General features: G+C 39.7%; 1 protein-coding gene across 3 annotated transcripts in view; it reads right to left on the minus strand.

Moving 5' to 3' along the window:
- TOP2B (DNA topoisomerase II beta) overlaps positions 1-24,826 on the minus strand; it is a 123,542-nt gene that overhangs the window by 55,228 nt on the left and 43,488 nt on the right. For all 3 annotated transcript variants that reach the window (XM_073677985.1, XM_073677984.1, XM_073677983.1), the window contains exons 5-22: positions 22,809-22,954; positions 22,533-22,630; positions 20,590-20,802; positions 20,337-20,510; positions 19,590-19,691; positions 19,031-19,168; positions 18,350-18,488; positions 16,823-16,980; positions 12,026-12,151; positions 9,886-9,996; positions 9,694-9,799; positions 8,520-8,629; positions 7,862-7,954; positions 7,665-7,779; positions 4,622-4,743; positions 4,382-4,530; positions 1,658-1,889; positions 687-821 (exon numbers count right to left, since the gene is read on the minus strand). In XM_073677985.1, the coding sequence (XP_073534086.1) occupies positions 687-821; positions 1,658-1,889; positions 4,382-4,530; positions 4,622-4,743; positions 7,665-7,779; positions 7,862-7,954; positions 8,520-8,629; positions 9,694-9,799; positions 9,886-9,996; positions 12,026-12,151; positions 16,823-16,980; positions 18,350-18,488; positions 19,031-19,168; positions 19,590-19,691; positions 20,337-20,510; positions 20,590-20,802; positions 22,533-22,630; positions 22,809-22,954 (2,467 nt within the window). The remainder of the gene's footprint in view (positions 1-686; positions 822-1,657; positions 1,890-4,381; positions 4,531-4,621; positions 4,744-7,664; positions 7,780-7,861; positions 7,955-8,519; positions 8,630-9,693; positions 9,800-9,885; positions 9,997-12,025; positions 12,152-16,822; positions 16,981-18,349; positions 18,489-19,030; positions 19,169-19,589; positions 19,692-20,336; positions 20,511-20,589; positions 20,803-22,532; positions 22,631-22,808; positions 22,955-24,826) is intronic.

Raw genomic sequence — 24,826 nt, forward strand, 5'->3', positions numbered from 1 at the left:
AGAATCCAAGCGTTTCAATGTGCGGATGGTACCCGGGTCTGGAGGACAGGAGACTCTCCTCCGGACAAGGGGAACCATAGAACCTGTAAACAAAAAAAAAATAAATAAATAAAAAATAAATATTATATTTACCTTCTGATGGCCCGTGGTGCGCTCGTTTTCACTTTACGGCAGCTCACGGTGGACTGAAGGACCTGCGCTGACGTCATAGTCATGTGACGGCAGGTCCTTCAGTGTACCGCGAACTCCGGCAAGCCAGGACAGAGCGAAGCAAGACTGCGGGGGCCATCGGAAGGTAAGTATAGATTTATTTTTTTATTTTTTACCATTCTTTACGGTCACACTATATAAATCCATGCCGTTTGCATGGATTTATATAGTGTGACCAAGTTGTCAAGCACTTTCCAAGTGATGCTAAAAGCGCTTGTCAACCCACATGCGGAAATGCAAGTGAAGAAAGCTTCACATCCGCTTGTCCCTGGCAGGAAAACGCATGTACAATCCGCATGTACAATCCGCATGTGTTTTTTCTGCCAGGGAGATGCAGAAACGCTCAGGAAAAAATACGGAGCATTTCTGCATCGTGGGTACATAGCCCAAAAGACGAAAAGATATGAAAGGTCTTCTTTAAGACACAATTCATCACCTAGCCAAAACAAAACTATTACACATTTATGTCCACTAACCTGAGTCCAAGTTCTGACAGGCAGCTCTGTAATTTCAACTGTATTCCGGTCAAGAACAAAGATCTCCCCACTCACTGCATACTGGTTCTGGCCCAGTTCATGAATTGTACCTTTGAAGTTCTTGTAGTTGGGAAGCTGTAAGGGCACAAAAAAATAAGAACTAAAACATACAATGGCACACATTAATCCATGTAGATGATGTCAGGGTAGATCAGACATGTTGGAGTTAACATGCCTGATCCTTTGTTTTCATAGAAGGAATGTTGCTGCCACGTGTGCCTGACAGCTACTTATTCGTCTGCTGAAGGTACAGGGCCCCTAAATAGTATAGTCAGACATAACAGATATTTTGTCGAATTAACCTCATTCAGCTTTATGGAACTGATTTATAGTTGCAGAATTTTTTAGCAGCGAATGAGTTGAATACATACATTCACTAAAATGTAATAAAAATAAACACTGCTTTTTTCACATGTCCACAGGCTTTCTATGACATTGCAGCTCATCCCCATTCATTTCAATAAAGCTGAGCTTCAATAACAGATACAACCCCTGAGTATTTATGGCAAGTTTCAAAGAAAGCAGCCATGATTTTGTAATTCTGATCAACCCCTTTCACTTGTATGGAAGGGTGTTAGATCTGCCTGCAGTGCAGATGGCTGAGAGTGCATGAAAATAGCCACTGGGCTTCAGTAATACTCCTCCTACACGTCCTAGTCTTAGGTCATAACATTATGTAGTGAGAATTGCTAAAATAACACTAGAAACTAACCTGATAGATAACCTGAGGGTTCTTTTTATTTCACAACCTTAGGATGCAAACGGCAATGGGTGAATGAGGAATATAGAGGAATGAAAGGATATTAGAAAGACAATGGCTGTCATAAATATCATTACGAAAATAGCCCTGTCACTAGAACTTACTATAGTTGTGGTTTACATTTCCTAAAATGTCTTGCACACATAGTTACCAGTGGGTATGGATCCAAGCCTTCCAGCATTCTCTTGACATTGTTGACAATCTCCCTTGTGTCATAATTGGGTAGTTTACATGCCCATCCAGTGCCAATACCTTCAGCACCATTTATCAAAACCATAGGAATAATGGGCATGTACCACTCCGGCTCCACTCTCTGGTTATCATCATACAGGAATTTCAGCAAATTATCATCCACATTTGGAAAAAGTAGTCGTGCCAGTGGGCTGCAGAATAACAAAGCAGAGGTTAAGTACTTTCATCTACACTATTCACACGATGAGCATTTGGCAAGTTATTTGTTGCAGATTTTCTGCAGCATTTCTGCACCAATTAGACAAACTAGGATATTTTTCTTCATTGTGAGTGCGTTTTTTTACTTGTGTCCTTATTATGTTTTTTTTGTCTCTTTTTGGTATGTCATGAATAAAGCTGCTTTGTTTTTGATACATCCTGGTGTTTGGCTTTCACAAAACTTTACTGATACAGTCATGTGTTCTCCGTGTGTTTCAGAATTGGAAATGCAATAGAAAAACTGAAGAGCGGTGGCCAAAACACAAAAATTATTTAATCTACTGCACATACAAAATTTAATAAACCAAGAAAAAAAGTGTGCAGGATGCAAGAAATCCCAATTTATTTATATATATTTTATTAAGTCTCACTATATATATGTATGATGAGACTTAATAAAATATATATGTATAAATTACACATAGTGTGTATATATATACACACACACATACAGACATATACATATACAATGGCTTGCGAAAGTATTTTCACCTCCCTTGACTTTTTCCCTATTTTGCTATATTACAACCTGTGTTTAAATATTTTTGTAATGAGATTTGTGTCTGATGCATCAGCACTAAACAGTCTAAGTTGGTGAAGTGAAGTGAGAAAAATACAGGTATAAATTAAATTTATGGGATCAAATAACTAAAAATTGGCATGTACATATGTATTCACCCCTTTTGCTATGAAGCCCCTAAAAATCTCCAGTGCGAGCAATTACCTTCATAAGTCACATGCTTAGTGAAAGGAAGTCTATCTGTGTGCAATCTAAGTGTTACATGTCTGTCAGTATATACACATCTTTTCTGAAAGGCCTCGGAGGCTGAAACACTATCAAGTAAGAGGCCCCACTAAGCAAATAACAGCATGAAGACCAAGGAGGTCTCCAAACAAGTCAGGGACAAAGTAGTTGAGAAGTACAAGTCAGGGTTGGGTTATAATAAAATATCACAATCTCTGATGATCCCCCAGAGCACCATCAAATCCATTATCATCAAATGGAAAGAACATGGTACCACAACAAACCTGCCAAGAGAGGGCCACTCACCAAAACTCTCAGCCAAGGCAAGGAGGGCATTAATCAGAGAGGCAGCACAGAGACCAGAGGTAACCCTGAAGGAGCTGCAGAGTTCCCAAGCAAAGAGTATCTGTCCATATGACCACAATAAGACGTACACTCCATAGAGGTAGCCTTTATGGAAGAGTGGGCAGAAAAAAGCCTTAACTTACATACAAAAATTGTAAGGCTCGTTTTGAGTTTGCCTAAAGACATGTGGGAGACTCCCCAAATGTATGGAGGAAGGTGCTGTGGTCAGATGAGACCAAAATTGAACTTATTGGCCACCAAGGTAAATGCTATGTCTGGCGCCAAATCAACACAGCTCATCACCCCAAGAACACATTCCCGACAGTGAAACATATTGGTGGCAGAATCATGTTGTGGGGATGATTTTCAGCAGCAGGAACAAGGAAAATAGTCCGAGTTGAGGGGAAGATGGATGGTGCAAAATACAGGGATATTCTTGAGCAAAATCAGTTTCAGTCTGTCAGGGATTTGAGACTGGGACGGAGGTTCACCTTCCAACAAGAGAATGGGTATGGAGAGGAGTAAATATTTGCTAATATTATTATTATTACACCTACTACATATTGGGATAGGATCTTGGAGATGGGAATACCCCTTTAACCTTAAAGAGTAATCACTGTTTTCATTGTTATTTTATAAATTAATAATACATGTGAAAATATGAAACTTGTAATATATCTTATTTGAGAAATCTGCTCCCTTCCACACCAGGATGGATAATTCTTTTGTAAAATGTTCAATTCACAGGTAAAGCCTGTATTTAGTGAAAACAGATTATTACCTTACTGAGATATGAGATTATAAGACTTCTATGTAGCGCCAAGGGGGGAGGAGGAGAGAGGAGATAAAGGCAACATCCTATCTCAGGCCATGTTCACACGTTCAGTATTTTACATCAGTATGTGTAAGCTAAAATCATGAGTGGAACAATCAGAGGAAAAGTATAATAGAAACACGTCACCACTTCTGTATTTTTCAACCACTCCTGGTTTGGGCTTACTGATGTAAAATACTGAATGTGTGAATGTGGCCTAGACTACGTTCCCACAATGAGATAAGATAAGATACTTGCATTTTTTCAAAAATATGCAGCGTCAAAAACTCATCGTGAGAACTTAACCTAATGGGAATGTCTGATGTCCGATTTTACCTGTGAATTCAGAATTTTGAGAATGAATGATCAGTCCTGGTGGAGAAAGAAGCAGATTTCTCTGATAAGATTTATTATAAAGTTTTTTATTTTCATCTGTACTATTGATTTATGACATAAAAATTAAAACAATGGTTACACTTTAAAGTCCTCAAGCACAGAAGTTTCAATCAATGACAACTCACCTTAACATAGTGAAAATGTAACGAGGGCTGGCAGCATCTTTGCCACCATGCAACCTTGTGCCAAACTGACCGATAGGCTGCAGTACATTCACATTGTTGCTCCCTACAAAGTTCTGTGCCAAATTCACAATGGTCATCATCAGGGCTTGCTGTGAAAAAGGGAGATTTATCATAACTAAAGGGATATTTGATAATTAACATTAGTCAGCATAGTATGTCAAAATTATAAATGGCACTTACCTCCCCATGATGATAAGCGGACATTTCAGCAACAGAACCGGCTAGCTGGGCTACCTTGACTTCACGTTTATCATTTCTTTTAAAACAAGTGAACACCACTTTTCTTTGTCCTGGCTTTAAGCCTAGTCAATTAAATGCAAAGCTTTACTCAATAAATGTAACAAGCAAGGCAGATCGTGTAATATCTCAGAGGAAACTCATCATTTTCAGACAATTACGCTCAGTTTACACTGAGCACTGTAGTTTTGTTTTTTTACAGAAACTACTTGCGCCCATCGGGTTTTGGTGAAGTTCTGTACAATGAATAGAGCAAAGTGTAGCCAGTCCCTTTAGGCTATGAATAAAAGTATAGTGAGCGGGCGACTTCTGCTGAGAGCGAGCATGTCAGAAGAAGGGAATGACATAAGACTCAGCATGTGCACATTAATGTCGCTTTTACATTGCCGTGCATTATGAAATATTTATAGGGTGCTTTTTCAGGAATATTCCGGGCAGAATCCGCCTGAAAAAGAAGTGTGCCCATAGTATTATTGCACCGTTGGGGCATTTTTTTTAGTTAAATAGATCAGTCGCATGGTCCGCTCCTTTATTGGTAACATAGAAGGACATTTCAAGCTTAGAGACTATGCTGGCTTAAACTGAGGCCAGTGATTGACTGCAGAGGTCACTTAAATTATGTACAGCACATAATGGTTGCAAAAACTAAGTAGAGGACCTATGGGGACAACCAGAGTAGTGAGGGATTTTTTCTTTATTAACTCATACTGTGCTCATGACTACATCTGCATAATACCCCTTGTGAGAAGGTCACTGGTAAAATACTGGAGGGGAGATATGTGTCACTCAAGATGTTAGCCTCAGTGATATGAACCTGGAAAAATGCTCCAGCATACTAAGTGCTGAGAAATGTTAAGCAGCCATATTAAGGGCTGGGTTTTTGTGAACAGCTGAAGAGTGGGTGGGAAGCTGTTCACCATATCTCCACCCCAGGGTATGGTCTAAAAGGTAAATGTGGTGTCTTATGACTCGGTGTTCGGGGTGTCTGGAGATGAGATCTCCAGAGCTGTGCTCGTGTTAAAGAGAGCTGAACATTGTATTTGTTCCTCTGAGTGGATGGATCCCCGCAGCCACACAGACGGTACTGTATGCCATTTTGTTTTTCCCGTTAGGCCAGAAGGGCCGTGTTTGTTTACCTAATTTTGGACTAGTTTATGTAGTACATTTTTTAATAAACCAGTTGAAAGCTAGTCACGGAAAGTGTTCCTGTGACTACCTCTTTAAGCAGTCGAGTGAGTCGATCTACCACATCCTTTAAAAAAAAAACATAAAACTGGTACCAATATGGGCCCAGTATTTTAGAAATACAGTACAGACCAAAAGTTTGGACACACCTTCTCATTTATAGATTTTTCTGTATTTTCATGACTATGAAAATTGTACATTCACACTGAAGGCATCAAAACTATGAATTAACACATGTGGAATTATATACTTAACAAAAAAGTGTGAAACAACTGAAAATATGTCTTATATTCTAGGTTCTTCAAAGTAACCACCTTTTGATTTGATGACTGCTTTGCACACTCTTGGCATTCTCTTGATGAGCTTCAAGAGGTAGTCACAGGAAATGGTCTTCCAACAATCTTGAAGGAGTTCCCAGAGATGCTTAGCACTTGTGGGCCCTTTTGCCTTCACTCTGCAGTCCAGCTCACCCCAAACCATCTTGATTGGGTTCAGGTCTGGTGACTGTGGAGGCCAGGTCATCTGGCGTAGCACCCCATCACTCTCCTTCTTGGTCAAATAGCCCTTACACAGCCTGGAGGTGTGTTTGGGGTCATTGTCCTGTTGAAAATTAAATGATGGTCCAACTAAACGCAAACCGGATGGAATAGCCTGCCGCAGCAAGATGCTGTGGTAGCCATGCTGGTTCAGTATGCCTTCAATTTTGAATAAATTCCCAACAGTGTCACCAGCAAAGCACCCCCACAACATCACACCTCCTCCTCCATGCTTCACGGTGGGAACCAGGCATGTAGCGTCCATCCGTTCACCTTTTCTGCGTCGCACAAAGACACGGTGGTTGGAACCAAAGATCTCAAATTTGGACTAATCAGACCAAAGCACAGATTTCCACTGGTCTAATGTCCATTCCTTGTGTTCTTTAGCCCAAACAAGTCTCTTCTGCTTGTTGCCTGTCCTTAGCAGTGGTTTCCTAGCAGCTATTTTACCATGAAGGCCTGCTGCACAAAGTCTCCTCTTAACAGTTGTTGTAGAGATGTGTCTGCTGCTATAACTCTGTGTGCCATTGACCTGGTCTCTAATCTGAGCTGCTGTTAACCTGCGGTTTCTGAGGCTGGTGACTCGGATAAACTTATCCTCAGAAGCAGAGGTGACTCTTGGTCTTCCTTTCCTGGGGCGGTCCTCATGTGAGCCAGTTTCTTTGTAGCGCTTGATGGTTTTTGCAACTGCACTTGGGGACACTTTCAAAGTTTTCCGAATTTTTCGGACTGACTGACCTTCATTTCTTAAAGTAATGATGGCCACTAGCTGCTTTTTTCTTGCCATAATACATATTCTAACAGTCTATTCAGTAGGACTATCAGCTGTGTATCCACCTGACTTCTGCACAACACAACTGATGGTCCCAACCCCATTTATAAGGCAAGAAATCCCACTTATTAAACCTGACAGGGCACACCTGTGAAGTGAAAACCATTTCCGGTGACTACCTCTTGAAGCTCATCAAGAGAATGCCAAGAGTGTGCAAAGCAGTCATCAAAGCAAAAGGTGGCTACTTTGAAGAACCTAGAATATAAGACATATTTTCAGTTGTTTCACACTTTTTTGTTAAGTATATAATTCCACATGTGTTAATTCATAGTTTTGATGCCTTCAGTGTGAATGTACAATTTTCATAGTCATGAAAATACAGAAAAATCTTTAAATGAGAAGGTGTGTCCAAACTTTTGGTCTGTACTGTATGTAAAACCTGAACAACTGTAATAAACTTGTCATTTCTAAGACATTTCTGTGCTTTACTTACCATCAACCAAAGAGGGAATTGAGCGCTCGTTGTCAGAGTTGGAGAACAATATCAGCTCCTTATTAATGAAGTCATTGAAACTTAAATGCTTTGTGGCTGTACCATACAAAAATTGCTGTAAAAGGCAAAATATTCAATGAGAAAATGCAAGGGCTCTCACAGAGAACGATTTTATCTTTCTCCTTTATATACATTACCTCCGGCAGGCCATGCAATCGCCGCTGCCGTCTGTCCTCCATGAAATTTGTGAGCCATTCTTTTCGGTCATCAATTTTCTTTTTGCTAAAAGCCTGCAGGGTTCAGGTAATATAACTGAGTAAGAAACTTATGAAATGCATGAAAAACACAATGGGCAACAAGGGAATGCAATCTATACATCTGTGACAGAAACGCAAAAAAGGAAACTCACTTTTTGGCATGTCAATATAAAGAGCATGGTAAGAAACTTACCACGCCACGTGTCGTGGATGATGCTGGAGGCTACTTTTTGTTGAGCATTTGTCTCTTGCATTATTGACCCTATGTAAGTGGACATAGTGACTTAAGCAAGCAGTCTATTGCCACCGCAATAACACAACACCAAAATTAAGCCTCTGTGCAAATGGGGGGAGGTCACAGTGTTGCTGCGTATTCAGAATTATGTGCTTGGTACACTTGGTCATAAAGCAAGGCAGGAGGAAGACACTGATCCTATTAGGTACTGAAAACGATGCATCAACACATCACAGACCAGCACACAGATCAGGACTGTTTGAACAGAAAATATAAGAAGCCAACTATTGAGTATAAATATATACTAAACACATACATGCTAACTAATAAGCTGGGGTAACAAGTAATGGCTTTGTTTCTTACAAGAGTAATGGCAGCATCGTCCTCTGGCCCAGCATATCGGAAAATAATTCTGTGCCGATCCATGTCTGCAAAATATTCCTTGGCCTCCTTTGAAGTACTTGTACCCAAACCTGAGTAATATACAATGTATATATTATAGAAAATGTTACTGTAGAAACAGCTTCTCTGGTTGGATCATCTATGAATTTTATCCCCATTACGACCAGTAGATACACTGATTAAAGGGGTTGTCAGGTCTTCTGACAAAAGTCACGTAGAGTGACTGCAGACTTCTGAATCCTGACAGTGTGTAGTATGCATGCTGTCAGGATTCACCGATATTGGCAGTGACAAGTATGTGATTTTCATACTTCGAGCCACATTCCGACTAGACGTGCCTGGCTTCTCTCAATATAAATTAATTCAGAAACGCCGATCACTTCTAGTTGGCATGTGACCGCATGTATGCAAATCACAAACTTAAGATGACGTGACCTCCCACTCTCACTGTCAATACTGGTGAATCTTGACAGCATGCATATTATTATTATTTATTTATATAGCGCCATTGATTCCATGGTTCTGTACATAAGGAGGGGTTACATACCAAATACAGATATCACTTACAGTAAGCAAACTAACAATTATAGACTGGTACAGAGAAGAGGACCCTGCCCTTGTGGGCTTACATTCTACAGGAATCGGGATGGAGACAGTAGGTTGGGGGCAGCATAGATACGCTGTCAGGATTCAAAGGTCTGCAGTACAGAGTCATCACAAACTTTAAAAGAGGAGGTGAAGCGCTCCCTCCTCTCGATCGGACCACAGGATTTGGAGAGAGAGCGTTGCAAGCTGATCAGGACAGTTGTGGATGCTAAGGTAACCAACCGTACAGCAGGTATTGGGCAAGTGCCCAGCTAACTGGAATAGTTAATTATATTGGTTTGTATTTTTTTCATAAATACAATAATTTCTTACATATGTGTACAAATAATATATTTTACACTTGTTTCATGAGATTTGTCAATATATTATTAATCATAGCGATTATTTCCTTTGTAAATCTGACATCGCTAAATTCTAGAATGATTGTGTGAACAGTGCTCTGCCAAACTGAAGAATAAAAGAACAGTACATATTTCCTGAACAAAAGTCCCCCCCCCCAGTTTTAAAAAAGAAAAAAAGAAGTCTGCACCTTTGTAGTACTTTATCTTCCAAAGTTTCTGGTTTTCTATTTGCTTTTTCCATTCATCAAACTCTGGAATACTGTAGAACGCCAACTCCTGCTTACTTTTCGTTGCCTTGCAAAACAAAGACATTCACAGGTTAAGTGTGTCCCAACAAGAAACCTCTCTACTAAGGCAGAATACAATCTGTTACCATGTACCTTAACAATTGGGGTGATAAATTCTTCTAGAAAATTGTGTTTCAACAGTGACGGCCAGTTGTGGTGGAAAAAATTAATTAGTAAACCTTTAATATGAGAGCCATCTTGATCCTGTACAAAGACAAAAACAATTATGGGACCCTGTGGCATTGTTCCAGAATAAGTAAAAAGAATTGTGGCACCAACATAGCGGCAGTGTAATTTCCATGTGAAGCAAGTATACTGTCTACAGTCCAGATATGCAGGAAATAATGTCATATATTCATTTAGCCATAAGGCATTACACAAACAGATATTTCAGATTATTTTATGATTATGTATTTATACTTTTCAGAATAAAAATTGCAGATGTATACACGTGGTCAAAATTGTTGGTACCCCTCGTTTAATAAAATAAAAACCCACAATTGTCACAGAAATAACTTGAATCTGACAAAAGTAATAATAAATTAAAAATCTATGAAAATGAACAAATGAAAGTCAGACATTGATTTTCAACCCTGCTTCAACAGAATTTTAAAAAAAGTTAAACTCATGAAATACTCCTGGACAGAAATGATGGTACTCTTAACTTAATATTTTGTTGAACAACCTTTTGAGGCAATCACTGCAATCAAACGATTCCTGTAACTGTCAATGAGACTTCTGCACCTCCCGACAGGTATTTTGGCCCACTCCTCATGAGCAAACTGCTCCAGTCGTCTCGTGTTTGAAGGTTGCCTTTTCCAGACGGCATGTTTCAGCTCTTTCCAAAGATGTTCAATAGGATTTAGGTCAGGGCTCATAGAAGGCCACTTCAGAATAGTCCAATGTTTTCCTCTTAGCCATTCTTGGGTGTTTTTAGCTGTGTGTTTTGGGTCACTGTCCTGTTGCAAGACCCATGACCTGCGACTAAGACCAAGTTTTCTCTCTAGAATCCCTTGATAGTCCGGAGATTTCATTGTACCCTGCACAGATTCAAGACACCCTGTGCCTGATGCAGCAAAGCATCCCCAGAAGATAACAGAGCCTCCACCATGTTTCACAGTAGGGACAGTGTTCTTTTCTTGATATGCTTCATTTTTCCGTCTGTGAACATAGAGCTGATGTGCCTTGCCAAAAACTTCCAGTTTTGTCTCATCTGTCCATAGGACATTCTCCCAGAAGCTTTGTGATTTGTCAACATGTAGTTTGGTAAATTCCAGTCTGGCTTTTTTACGATTTTTTTTTCAACAATGGTGTTCTCCTTGGTCCATTCCCATGAAGTCCACTTTGGATCAAACAACGACGGATGGTGCGATCTGACACTGATGTTCCTTGAGCTTGAAGTTCACCTTTAATCTCTTTAGAAGTTATCCTGGGCTCTTTTGTTACCATTTGTATTATCCGTCTCTTTGATTTGTCATCAATTTTCCTCCTGCGGCCACGTCCATGGAGGTTGGCTACAGTCCCATGGATCTTAAATTTCTGAATAATATGTGCAACTGTAGTCACAGGAACATCAAGCTGTTTGGAGATGGTCTTATAACCTTTACCTTTAACATGCTTGTCTATAATTTTCCTTCTAATCTCCTGAAACAACTATTTCCTTTGCTTCCTCTGGTCCATGTTGAGTGTGGTACACACCATGTCACCAAACAGCACAGTGAGTAATATGTAGCCCTATATACAGGCCCACTGACTGATTACATGATTGCAGACACCTGTGATGCGAATTAGTGGACACAACTTGATTTAACATGTCCCTTTTGTCATTATTTTCAGGGGTACCATCATTTCTGTCCAGGCCTATTTCATGAGTTTAATTTTTTTAAAATTCTGTGGAAGCAGGGTTGAAAAGCAATGTCTGACTTTCATTTGTTCATTTTCATAGATTTGTAAATTATTACTTTTGCCAGAATCAAGTTATTTCTGTGACCATTGTGGGTTTTTCTTTCATTAAACGAGGGGAACCAACAATTTTGACCACGTGTGTATGAATGGTCGGATAGTAGTATACCACCTGCTATAGGTGATCTACTATCCTACGTGTATTGTTTTAGACCTCACAGAAACTCCTTAAAAACCGTATAATGCCACTACATAGTGGATGAGGATGAGGTACAATAAAAAGCCACATTAAGACTAGTCCATTTCTTAGTGAAGGTCTGCCCGAAATTACCTGATCGGTCATAATCATGATCTTGCCATAACGCAAAGACTTGAGGGACTCCTGATCGTCATAGCTCTTCTTGTATTGCAAGCCAACAATTTTAATAATATTGTTGATCTCCGCATTCTCCATAATCTGAGGAAAAACAGAAATAAATAAACTATAAGAGATTGTTCACACCTAGCATTTTCTTCCATATGTTGTTAAGGTGGGAAACATTCAGGATTTTACAGTAGCAGCCAAATGATAGATCTTTCTGAAGTCATACTTTGCATTTTTCTGACCTGCAGTGAGATTTTTTTTCTTTTTTTTTTTTAAACACAACATGCTGGTCCTTTCAGCCTTCTTACTACCTTTGTTCCCATTGACATCAATGAGGCCAAAGAAAAAAAATTGAATACAAATCACAAAATTTTAAATACGCAATTGCCACTGTGTTTTTCTAGCATTTATCATAACTGATTTTTCCCTTTTGGAAATAATGCAGCAAAAATAATAATGCAGCAAAAAAGCTGTGTGTGAACATACATCTGAGATTAATTTTCAAAACATACCAAAATAATGTGACACTGGCAAAGGTACAATATTATGTCCAGGTGGTCCGCAATATCACATTCCAACCCTTGAATCAGTTGTCAAATTATGATTCTTTTCTAGAATAATAATTCATTAGAATATTGATGGAGGAAGGGCAAATTACTATACTGATAGGGTTTATGCCTCATACACCCAAAATCTTTTAATCTGGCCTCCACAGTAGAATCTGACACCAGACCGAAAAACCCTATTACATTTGAAGATCCTTTGCCAACATTATACCTTGGATAGGCCAAGAATACATCTATCGTAAGTGCTACCAAAAGTGGAGACTTTTGGTATGTTCACGTGTTGCATTTTTGCTGCTTTTTTTTTCTGCAGGCAAAACCTGCTGTCTTGACAGTAAAGAAGCGGCTTACAAAAACCTGATTTTGCTGCATTTTTTGCTGCGTTTTTCAGGTACATTGTCTCTTGTGCATGCTGATAGTTTGGTGCCTGTTGTTTTTGAGTTTTCTGCACCAAAAAAAGCAACTAAACCGGATACCTGCGTTTTTGCTGCATTTTTGTACTTATTGCTTTCTATGGGTGAAAAAAAGCTGCAAAATCGCTGAAAGTGACATGCTGAAGTTTTCAAAAACGCAGCAGTTTTCCAATTCAGTCAAGGAAAAAAAACAATGTGTGTGCACGAGATTTCGGAAATCTCATAGCTTTCGCTGGTATTGTAAAAAGCAGCTTTTACTTTGCATAAAAAATGCAGCAAAAATGCAACGTGAGACCGTAGCCTTAGGCTGTGAAACCACGATGAGTTTTTGATGCTGCATATGTTCGCTGCGCCAAAAATGCGTCATCTTACAGTTCCAGCAAAGTGGATGGGATTTATAGAGATCTCATGTCCACCAGGGCTGTGGAGTCGGAGTCGTAGTCGTGATGTCGAAGCCCAGTAGTTCAATGCAGTTTGTGGGGAATATTTTTTCATAAGAATTTGGGAAAGTTATGAAATGGCCTATAAATGTCTGTCCTATTCCTGATCTAAGGGTCTAGACTTTTTGCTGAGATGAATCTGTGCTACAGTAAATTTATCACTTAAACATGACCCATGTATGAGGGAGTCGGAGTCGTGGAAACTGAGGAGTTGGAGGTTTGGCTTACTGACTCCACCGCCCTGATGCGCACGGCGTAAACTGCCCCGCGGTGCGTGTTTCAAATTCGCAACATCTCAATGTCCCTTGTGGGTACACCGAGTCTTATGTGCGGATTTTTCCCATAGACTTGCATTACATGTGGAAAATCCACAGGTAAAAAACACAAACGTTTTCACTGCGTTTCCGTTAAGGAAACGTATAAAAACTGCATGTAATCTGCACATGACTATATCAATAACGTTTTGTCAAAGCCAAATACCAGAAAGTATCAAAAATAAAGCAGCTTTGTTTAAAACATGACACAACAAGAGACAAAAAATGCAGTGACAAAAACGCAATAAAAATGCATGTAAAAAAATGTAAAAAAGCACTCAAAAACACAATGAAAAAACGCAAGTAATCTGATTTACAGAAATTCTGCGACATCAAAATCGCACCAAAATCTCATTGTAGGAACACAACCTTATGGTTCAGTCGGTGGTCGTTCAGTAGCCCATTTACACAGACAGACGGAAGTAAACAATGCGGATTGGGAGATCTGTAATGGATCTCTCAGTGATCGTAGGCTGCCATGGTTCTCAGCACTGCGAGTCTTGTTTACACAGGACGGTGCACCGACAAGAATTATCTTTTCTGCTGTGCAAAAGCATAATTTAACCCGATGAAAGAGCGTTTTGCTTGTTCTAGTCATTGGCAGCCTTTTTACAATGAAAGATAATTGTGAAATGAGCGTTATTGAGCACTTCACGCCATGGCCATTTTCTATTTTTTCTTCCCCTTCTTCCAAGAGCCATAACTTTTTTATTTTTCCGCCAATATAGCCAAATGAGGGCTTGTTTTTAGCTGGAGGAATTGTACTTTTTAATGGCATCATTGATTTTACCATATAGTGTACTGGAAAACGGTAAAAAAAAATTCCAAGAGCGGTGAAATTGCAAAAAAAAAAGTGCAATTTCACAATAGTTTTTTGTTTTTTTTATTTACCATGTTCACTATATGGTAAAACTGACCTGGTAATAGGATTCCCCAGTATGCAGATACCCAACATGTATAGTTTGTTTCATTTAAAAAAAATTGGTGAAAAACAATTCTGAAATTTGTATAAAAACAAAGTTTGTCGCCATTTTTTGAAACCTGTAGCGTTTTGTTTTTCGGGATCTGGGGCCGGGTGATGGCTCATTTTATGCGCCCTGAGCTGATGTTTTTATTGATACCATTTTGGGGTAGATACGATGTTTTGATCGCCTCTTATTGAATGTTATTGCAATTTTGCGGCAAGCAAAAAAAAATGTAATTCTGGAGCTTTTAATTTTTTTTACGTTGTTATTTTATTGTTTTATTTTCAATGGGGCAAAGGGGGGGGTGAATTGAACTTTAGTTTTTTTCACATTTTTAAAAACTTTTTTTTCTCAGTTTCAACAGTATTTAATAGTTCCATTAGGAGACTTGAAGCTGCGATTTTCTGATTGCCTGAGCTATACATAGCAGAGCTTCAACGCTGCTATGTATATCAGAAATGACAATCTCCTCGTGCCTGGCGTTCACACGAGTATCGTAATGACAGACACGGGGGTCTTCTGCAGACCAGCAGGCTGTCATGACAACCCATCGCCCCCCCATCATGTGACAAGGGAACTGATAGGCGGGATTTATCACGCGCTACCAGCTGGCAAGTGTTAAATCCTGCTGCCAGAGATTGACAGTGTGATTTAACTGGTTAACAGCGGCAAGTGGAGCTCCAATCCACCTGCGGCTGTTAAAGGCACATGACAGCTGATAAAGCTGATTACTTCCATGCCCCAACATCATCTCCTCTTGGGACCCCCATACACATTAGACTGTCTGCCAGACCTAAAAGCTTTTCTAGGTCTGACAAATATATTTGATTGATCACCCAAAAATCCAGATTCACCTGATAATTTGGCCCCTACCAGGTGTCATTGATAGACTACATGTTACTTTATATAGTAGTAGATGCAGTTTGTTGAAAGGCTTTACATAGACTTTTACAGGAACCTACAGTTATGTGCAAAGTAATAGCAGTGTGAGAAAAAGCTCAAGCTGACTGGACTACATTCTACAGTTCTTTTGCATTCTTAGGTTTTGTATCAAAACCAGCATTTTTGATGTCACTCCACAAATTCTCAATCGGACTGAGGTTTGGGGATTGGGCTGGCCACTTCACAACATCAATCTTGTTGACCGGGAACCAGGATGTTGCCCACTTGCTAGTGTGTTTGGGGTCCTTGTCCTGCTGAAACACTCATTTTAAGGGCATTTCTTCTTCAGAATAAGGCAACATGATCTCTTCCAGTATTCAGATATATTTAAACTGCTCCATAGTGCCTGGCCTGCGAAAAATGACCCAACTTCATAATATTAGAAACATCCCCAAATCATTATGCTTGCACCTCCATGTTTTACAGTCTTCACAGTGTACAGTGGCTTTAATTCAGTGTTTATGGGTCGTCTCACAAACTATCTGCGGCCTTTAGACCACATAGGAACAATCTTGCTCTCATCTGTGCATACAATGTTGCACCAATGTGTTCTGGAGCGGGTCATTCGATGCTTCTTTGCCATACTTGTGATTCTATCATCTATGCGGATGGTAGCATACATTTTCCTACCCCATGGGTTTTGTTTGCCATTTTAAAGCACTGGAAATCTTTTTAGCTGAGCTGCCAATTATTTTCTGCACTTTTTATATGATTTCCCCTCTCCAATCAATTTCTTGATCACAGTTCTTTCTCCTTCGGTTCAATGTCTGGAACATCCCATGTTACTCACTGAGCAAAGGCCAAAGCCAGCAGGTACAACATTTGCTGCCCCCCTTTAAATAAAGGGCCATAATTGACACCTGTTTCTACACAGAATGAATGACTTCACTACTTGAACTCAGCACTGCTATTAATTAGAATGCCCCCCTTTCATTAAATTAGTTAATTACAACAAATTAGCAGCATGGATACTGATGGTCCGGCACAATAACAGAAGAGAAATCTCTGATAACTAATGAGACGCCACGGTTATGAATCAAAATGATTGCAGCAGATTTGCCTACACTTAGGGCTTTATACATTTTGTGAGCATTAAAGAGTAAAACTACCATGTAGGATGCACTCACCTGCTTGTGAGAAGCTTCTCGTACATTGAGAATTTTTCCCCTGAGAGGGAATACACCATACCGATCACGACCAATGACGCCCAAACCAGACACCGCCAGCGATTTGGCAGAGTCTCCTTCAGTCAGAATAAGAGTGCAGTCCAAGGAATGTTTACCACCTAAAAATAAAAAGAAGTAGTTTTATTAAATATTCAAGTCACTACCTTCCAGTAACATATTTGGCATTTTTCCTTGCAGTTTTATTTCTGCTATATTATTGCAAAGCCAAGGCATGATGTCTAAGTCTACATCTTAACAGTACTGTCTATTCAGAGTATCAAGTCCATCTTACTACAGGCAGATGCTATATCCCTAGGAGAAAGGCCACATATTAGTCTGAATATAGTGTGTCCCATCACATGTAACCGAAAAAAGGCAATTGGTGTATATCTAAAACCAAAAATGGGCCATATGCTTTATTTACATAATATGTAATTAATAATTAATCCTGAGAAAGCCCTCTGGGACAAAAATCTCTACGTGGTCAACAATCATTTTCAATTGGAATAATTTATGGAAAAAAGAAAAAGCTAGTGTCGATATATTGTTATTCCCTTCCAGGCATTGCGCCCCCTTGTGTTCTTTCGATACCTTCTCAGAGCATCCACCTAATTCCTGATATTGCCCAGGCCAGTAGCCAGCCAAGAAACCCAATCCTTCAGTATAAATTCATACAAGACTTGGAATCAGCACAGCATGGCCCATGAACTGTGCATTTTTTAAGATTAGAATCTAAGCTTTTGTTTTTTTTCACTATAAAAAGCATTAAAAAAGTTGCTTCAAGTCTGCACCAGAATTGTAGGATAGTGAAAAAAAAAATCTGCAGAGAAGATGGTTATTGCGTAGTTTGGTGCTGACACATGCAGAAAACATGAAAATGAAAAGCAGCACAAAAAAAAAATACATTTACGCTACATGTAAACACATCTTTAAAAGGGAAGCTGTCATATCCCCCAATGCTACTAACCTTTAACCCTATAGCTGATCTGCAGGTTAACTGTATTACAATGCTGTCAAGCCGCTTTACCAAAAGTGCCGCTACCAGGAGAAAATGTACTTTCTTCCTCCTGGGAGCCATCGGCTTTCAGTCATACAGGTGTGGCCGGAGCGTCTTCATTCACCGCTCACAGGATTATTAGCGGTGGATGTAAACACTTCCCGGTACTTTGACAGTTGACTGTGCACAGATGCATTGCAGAGCGGGCTGTCCGCGTGCTAGCGTGTGCTTACAATCGCCTCTCACAATGCTATGAGAGAGGACTGCAGCTGTATGTGCCCGTCTTTATGACTGAAAGCCGGCGGCTCCCGGGAGAAGCATAGTTCATTTTCTCCCAGTAACTGCGCTTTCACTAACGTGGCTGAACGGAATTGGAACGCAATTAACCTGCAGATTAATAGCGTTTGGTGACATGACAGGATCCCCTTAGGCTTCCTCATTGTATCATATCATACTATGGACATTGTCTCCTCGTCTCACACACGACTTACCAGCATCGTTTGCATCATCCAGTTTGGGAATGCCTTTAATTTTGCTGTGCTTCACAGAAGAACACTTCTTATTTAGTTGTGTTTGTGCCTTAAATTTGACCCAATTTAAAATGCTTTCTACAATGCCACAATTTGAAGCCTGAGCAAATAAAGCAGAAAAAGGAAATTCAAAAAGAAAGACAGCAAATCAGTAAAACATTGAAATCCTGTTGGAATATTACCTTTGAAAGAAAAAAAAAGACACAATATTGGGCATACCCATGTGATGCTTGCAGGCTGTTTATTTATTCCCCCCATCCCTCAAATGTTGGCTGCTTTTTAACCGCACATGATTAGGACAAACAATAGGTAATTTTAGGCTAGCTGCATTGTCTAATGTCCAAGGTAGTTCACATCCATCTGCTGCCTCATGGTAATATGTTTTTTTCTCCATGCTTTACACTGAAGCACTGCCTGTTTCAATTAGCTTCTGTGCATCAGATCACATCCATAAATAAACACCAGGATGTTAGTATAGGAGCAGTCGCTTTCCATTACAGAAAGGACAGAATGATTATAAATTACCAATTACCAAATCTGTCAGATACTCGGATTTAATGAGGAGGCATTTTTGAGATCTGCTTCAGATGATAAAGGTGAGAAATGCAAGAAAAAGACAGTAACATTAAAAAACACACTTACAGCTTTTGCAAACTTCTCAGAGAGCTGGCACTTTGAGCCAAAACTTTTTGGCTGGAGGGTCATGTTCTCCTTTGTCTGGGAGTCAAAGGAGGGGTTCTCAATCAAACAATTGACAAAAACCCAAACGTGATTCTTCACCTGAAAGATACAAAAAACAAAATAGACAATTGTGGCAGGCTACAAAATCAGTGCAGTGCAAATCAAATATTCCAACTCCTTTAGTTAGTGTAAAAAAATAGATTTTCATTTGTGCCAATCTTTGGTGTCACCAATTTTATGTGTACCTCTGATGAAACCCAACCGCCTGATCTGAGCCCTAAACCATGGAGAGACACCGCTGGAGAGTGTTGTGGCATGAGTGCCTGGTACTCACTGGGCCACAAAGTAACCTGGGTAGCTGTAGGTCCAAGCTTGTAGACATCTCTCCATGCCCGAGACACTGGAGAGTTCGCCAAGAGGTAAACTTTACACATTTTTTTCTAGTTTCTTAAATGAGAGTAACTACAGTACTGAAAAGCAATACAGCTCAAATAGTCCATAAAAGAGAACTGCACATTACCTGGAATGGCTTCACAGAAACTCCAGCTTTATTCTTTTTCTTCACAACTTCAATGAGCTTAGATACTATCTGATCCACAACATAATCCACATGTCTACCACCCTAGGAGAAGAATTGGTTTAATCACACAAGTCAAAAAATTCGAGCATACAACAAAATCACAGGTCATCTTTTCATACAAAAGTAAAATGTTAAGTATTTAGACTACTGGCTTGTGACTCCCTAATAGCACTTTGGGGAACAAATCTCTAGAGACCATATTCACCAAATTGTCAGGTAATGCATAAGTGCAGCAATAACGGACACCAAAGCACAGGAGACACAAAATACGGGTTAGTCTATATCATTCATGGATTACCCAACAGGACTATGACCTCAAGCATACAGTACTCCAACAGTTTGAGAAGAAGTCATGGAAGATTCAGCAGTGGCCATCAGTCACCCGACAAGTAGCCCATAGAAGGCATCAAAACTATGAATTAACACATGTGGAATTATATAGTTAACAAAAAAGTGTGAAACAACTGAAAATATGTCTTATATTCTAGGTTCGTCAAAGTAGCCACCTTTTGCTTTGATGACTGCTTTGCACACTCTTGGCATTCTCTTGATGAGCTTCAAGAGGCAGTCATGAAAATACAGAAAAATCTTTAAACGAGGAGGTGTGTCCAAACTTTTGGTCTGTACTGTATATGACATATAATCTAACATATGAGTGTATAGAAGTGGCTCTATCCACTTTCTTACCTTTGTGGTAGCTATACTATTTACAAAACTGATCTGCTGAAAGCCTTTTTCGCTCAATGTGAGGCACACATCCCACCGATCGTTCACAAGCTCATGGATTACTTTCAGAGCTACACCAGTCTCATCCAATTTCTCCTTTACGTAAAGATCTACGTAACTGCGGAATCCATTTACCTATGAAACAGTGAGAATTAATAGGTAGCAGTATCAAGCCCAATAGGTTCCCAATCTTAAGTCATCATGTCCAACTTACGGGAAGCTTTTTCCCATTCAGCATCACTCGAACACCTTTGCAGGAGCCAGCGACATCATAAGCTCTTCTTGTTAAGAGAGCCACTGTATCCTTGTCTAATTTCTCCATATTGAATTTGGATAAATCTGGCTGGAATGTGATACAAGTGTAGTCATCGCCGTCAAAATACTTAATCTTCGGGTCTGAGGTCTTCTGCATATTGTTCATCCAGATCTGGATGAAAAAGAGAACTGTTAAAGTGTGCAATCATTCTTATATAGAATACATAAAGTGTAATGAAGACTCTAGCGGGCACACAAAGTATGAAGGAGGTTATACACTAGAGTAAAGTCTGACAAACCTGCCACACTCAGAGGCAGTGGACCTCAATTAACAGCAAATGTCGGGTAAAGAAGAACTGGGCATGTTGGATTCAGCAGACGTTTTCAAGTAAGCCCACTCACATCAAAAATTGCTCACTAATGTTATTAAACCAAACTCAAAATAGTTTAGAAAACCAAAACACTAATTTAAGGAGTTGTTCGAGCCAAAAACCTCCGTCCATATGCCTTATTAGAGCATATACGTGTCACAGAAGGGAGAGCGTCCATTAGGGATTGTCCTCTGCATTCCAATATTGAAAGCCACACTAAGGGTGTGTACACACGGTGTCTTTTAAACGGGGGGGGGCACTCCCGCAGGGTTTTTTAAGGCAAAGCCACTTCAGGAAGGACCTGACAGTCGCTTTCCAGAGGGGACTTTGCCAAGCTCTTTCCAGAAGTTTTTGCGGCTCCGCTACCGGCGTCTTTTCCTTTATATTTTAAAGAAGAATGGACAGATCACTTCTTTTAAGGGTTTTCGAACCCTGAAACAGTAAAAAGAAGTGACATAAGGCAGAACATGTGCATTATGTTAATTTTATGGGGCGCTTTTGTGGTGCTTTTCAATAATATTCCGGGTATTGGTAACATTTCTGGTGAGGCACAAGTCAGTGATAAGATGTGCCTAATTCATTAAGTGGAGTGAGCCTTTTAATGAGTTAGGACATCTTAGTCCTGAACACCGATTATTAAACAAACACTTCCATCAAAGTTTTTATCCTCTTAATATATTGCAGTCATCAAATTATATAGCATTGTGTACTTACAATTGCTCATTTTGCCTTTCTACCCATCTAATTCTTCTCTTTTCTCTGCTCTATATAGAAACAGGAAATCTCTTTTTCAATGCATGAATGTTTCCCCTCTTCAACTCCTGACTCAGCTGCTCCCTCTTCCCCCCTGCCAGGTACATTTGTTGTAACTCATGACTCTACGGGGAAAATTGACCTCCTGTTTCTACATAAACCTTAGAAGGATTCAGCTAATCAGGTTTTAATCACATGATGTCATAGACCTAATGGAAAAGAGAAGAAGAGGGGAATGATTTATGCATTGAAAAAGAGATTTCCTGTTTCTATATAGAGCAGAGAAAAGAGAAGAATTAGATGGGTAGAAAGGCAAAATGAGCAATTGTAAGGACACAGTAGAATATAATGTGATGATTGCAATATATTAAGAGGGTAACAACTTTGATGATGGGAGAAGTGCTTCTTTAAAAAGATGCCTTGTGCACATAGTCCTTATGCTGAGCTTTCAGAGAAGAAACGTTCTTAAGCAATTTTGAGATTTGGACAGTTTCCGCTCTGTTTCTATTCCAAAAACTCCTCGACAAGCTCAGTGTGCACATAACCCAAAAGTGTACTTTGCTGGGTTCAAAGTTACAGGACAGCTCTTCAATTATACTATTATGCTTCTTGCATCTTCCCATAATAATTGCCAAGTGCTAAGAGTCAAAAAGCCGGTTTGTTTTTAAGAAGGGTCTGTCTTCATAATTGGCGTCGCAGGGAAATTGACATAATTAGAATCATTTGCAAATTCTAGCCTACTGTGTTGTCCTGATATCAGGGAATACCTGTCACATACCTGTTTAAAGCTGTGCTTGTACTCTTTGCAGGCTGTTTCCACTGTGAACTTTGTACTGAATATATTGCAAAGTTTAGCACCATAACCATTACGGCCACCTGCAATAAATAAAATAAAGAAGTTCTCTACTTTCATCTTGAAAACAAGCAATCCATACAAATGAGAGACTGCTTATGATAGACGAATGCTATAAACAGTAGAAAGTGATTCTGAAATAGAGTTATTTCCATAGACAAGCGCATAGGTGTTGATTGCTATTTAAACAAATTAACTTGCCCGTCACTTTTTTCTCCTCATCATCGTAGTTGCTGGAAGTCAATAATTGGCCAAATATCAGAGCGGGGACATAGACCTTCTCTACTTTATGCTCCACCACTGGTATTCCTTTCCCATTGTTCCAAATACTAATGATGTTTGAGTCACTGAAACAAAAAAAAGATTTTGAGAGAATATTCACTTGTTTTTCGTAGTTTTTTTTTAGATCTAGTGTAAGTATGAATTACTCCTGTGTAAAAAATAAATAGATAAAAGTGGCATATGGTAATATCATGAATTTAGCATCACACTGAGAACAACTTGTTGTATGTACATCCTCGATTCCAAATGTTTAATAGACAATTGGTCAGGACATTAGAAGAATATTGGCAAAACCACTACAACTGCAGCTCCACCATAATCATGTCTGTTCCAAGTCTCCTGAATGGAAGTAGCAAGCAGCCAAATACAACCCTGCTTATAGTGACCAACAAGGCAGATGGCAGATCCTGCTGATAAAGCCAAGCAGAGCCATAGGCCCCGATTCATCAACACCGGCGTTCTTTGCGTCAGTCTTGATGAGGGGGCATTGTGGAGTCAGAGGCGCCTGATTCATTTTAAGAGCACGCCTCTTAATGTATCCGGTGCATCTTAAAAGCGGTGTGCAACTCCGATGCCTCGCCACGAATGTTAGTACTCTAGTCAGAGGCTGGAGTAATATTTCTGGAGTAAGGTATGCCACAGCTCGTCATGAATTACACAAGGTGTTGCCAAGCCCCGTCCCTGCTGGATGAAACGGCCATAGAAATGGCAAAAATTTTGCGACTTTTCATCAGATTTCTGTTGTAAACACTAATTAATTGGGGCTATAGAGTTTTATAAATTATAAAATAACTAGACCTCCAAGATATTTATGTCACATTTATGGGACAGCTTGTAAATAAGCCAAGCTGTAAAAATGTCGTAGAGGGTTCTCCTATGGAATGTATTTATGAGGACAAACGACTGGGTGAAAACCAAAAAACGTAACTAAATAAATTCATAAACACAAAAGATGCAATTGATAAGAATACTTAAAGAGAACCTATCATTCAGCTCCTCCTTTTAGTGATATTTAATTTATTTCTATGTTTACTTGTTTTAGATCGATACTTACTGATTTGAAAGTTAGTATGCATCGAAAGACTTTATTTTTGTATGCCTTCTCTTCTTCATATGTGCGCCGTCTATCATCTTGTGATCGGCTCGGCTTCCTAGGATTCCCCCTGGTCTGCGCATTGCTCTAATGCCCAAACCTCTGTCATTCTACCATACACTGCAATGTCATGGAGGGCAGATTGAGAGAATGAAGCAGAATAGTCATTCTACTATGGGAGTTGTAGTGGTTATAGCCGCCCCGTGACTGAAACCGGAACGCTGCCGGGGAGAACAAAGTTCCTTTTCTTCCCGCAGTGTTTGGCTATGAGCAGGCGCAGGGCAGGCTTGTAACGCTATTAACCTGCATATTTACTCCATATCTGCAGGATAATAGTGTTTTTTTTCTGGTGACAGGTTCCCTTTAAGTTTTATTGGTCAATTTGTTAGCTGCATCTCTCCTTGTAAAACTGCCACAAGGACTGCCAGCCAGGTGTTCTAGACTGCTGAATGGCAGATGTAACTAGTTTTGCAGTAATACACCCCAGATTTGCTCTTTACGACTGTTGGGTAATTGTTGGAAGATGCCACACAAGATGCCTGGAATCAGGAGTCCCTTTAAAGAGCTATTCCCAGAATCTTATTATTTTTTGCAAAGCCCTGTTAATACCTACTTATTGAGAAAATATAGAAATTAAGGCCACCATAAAGTTTCTCTCTTGTACCGTTGTCTTTTTTCATCTATCTGCCCCTCGGTGCATTCAGCTTCACATAGCAAAATGGGCGGTCCTATTTTTATCTGCTAAAACTATATTTCCCAGCAGCATCTTGCTTCTCCGTAATGCTGCAGACCCCTTCCTCACTCCTCTGTTTGATTCTGACTAGCCTCACCGATTTGCGTTCAT

This window comes from Phyllobates terribilis, unplaced genomic scaffold, assembly GCF_046119375.1.
Source record: "Phyllobates terribilis strain yellow unplaced genomic scaffold, ASM4611937v1 Scaffold_4__5_contigs__length_816908805, whole genome shotgun sequence".
In the NCBI taxonomy this organism is placed as follows: domain Eukaryota; kingdom Metazoa; phylum Chordata; class Amphibia; order Anura; family Dendrobatidae; genus Phyllobates; species Phyllobates terribilis.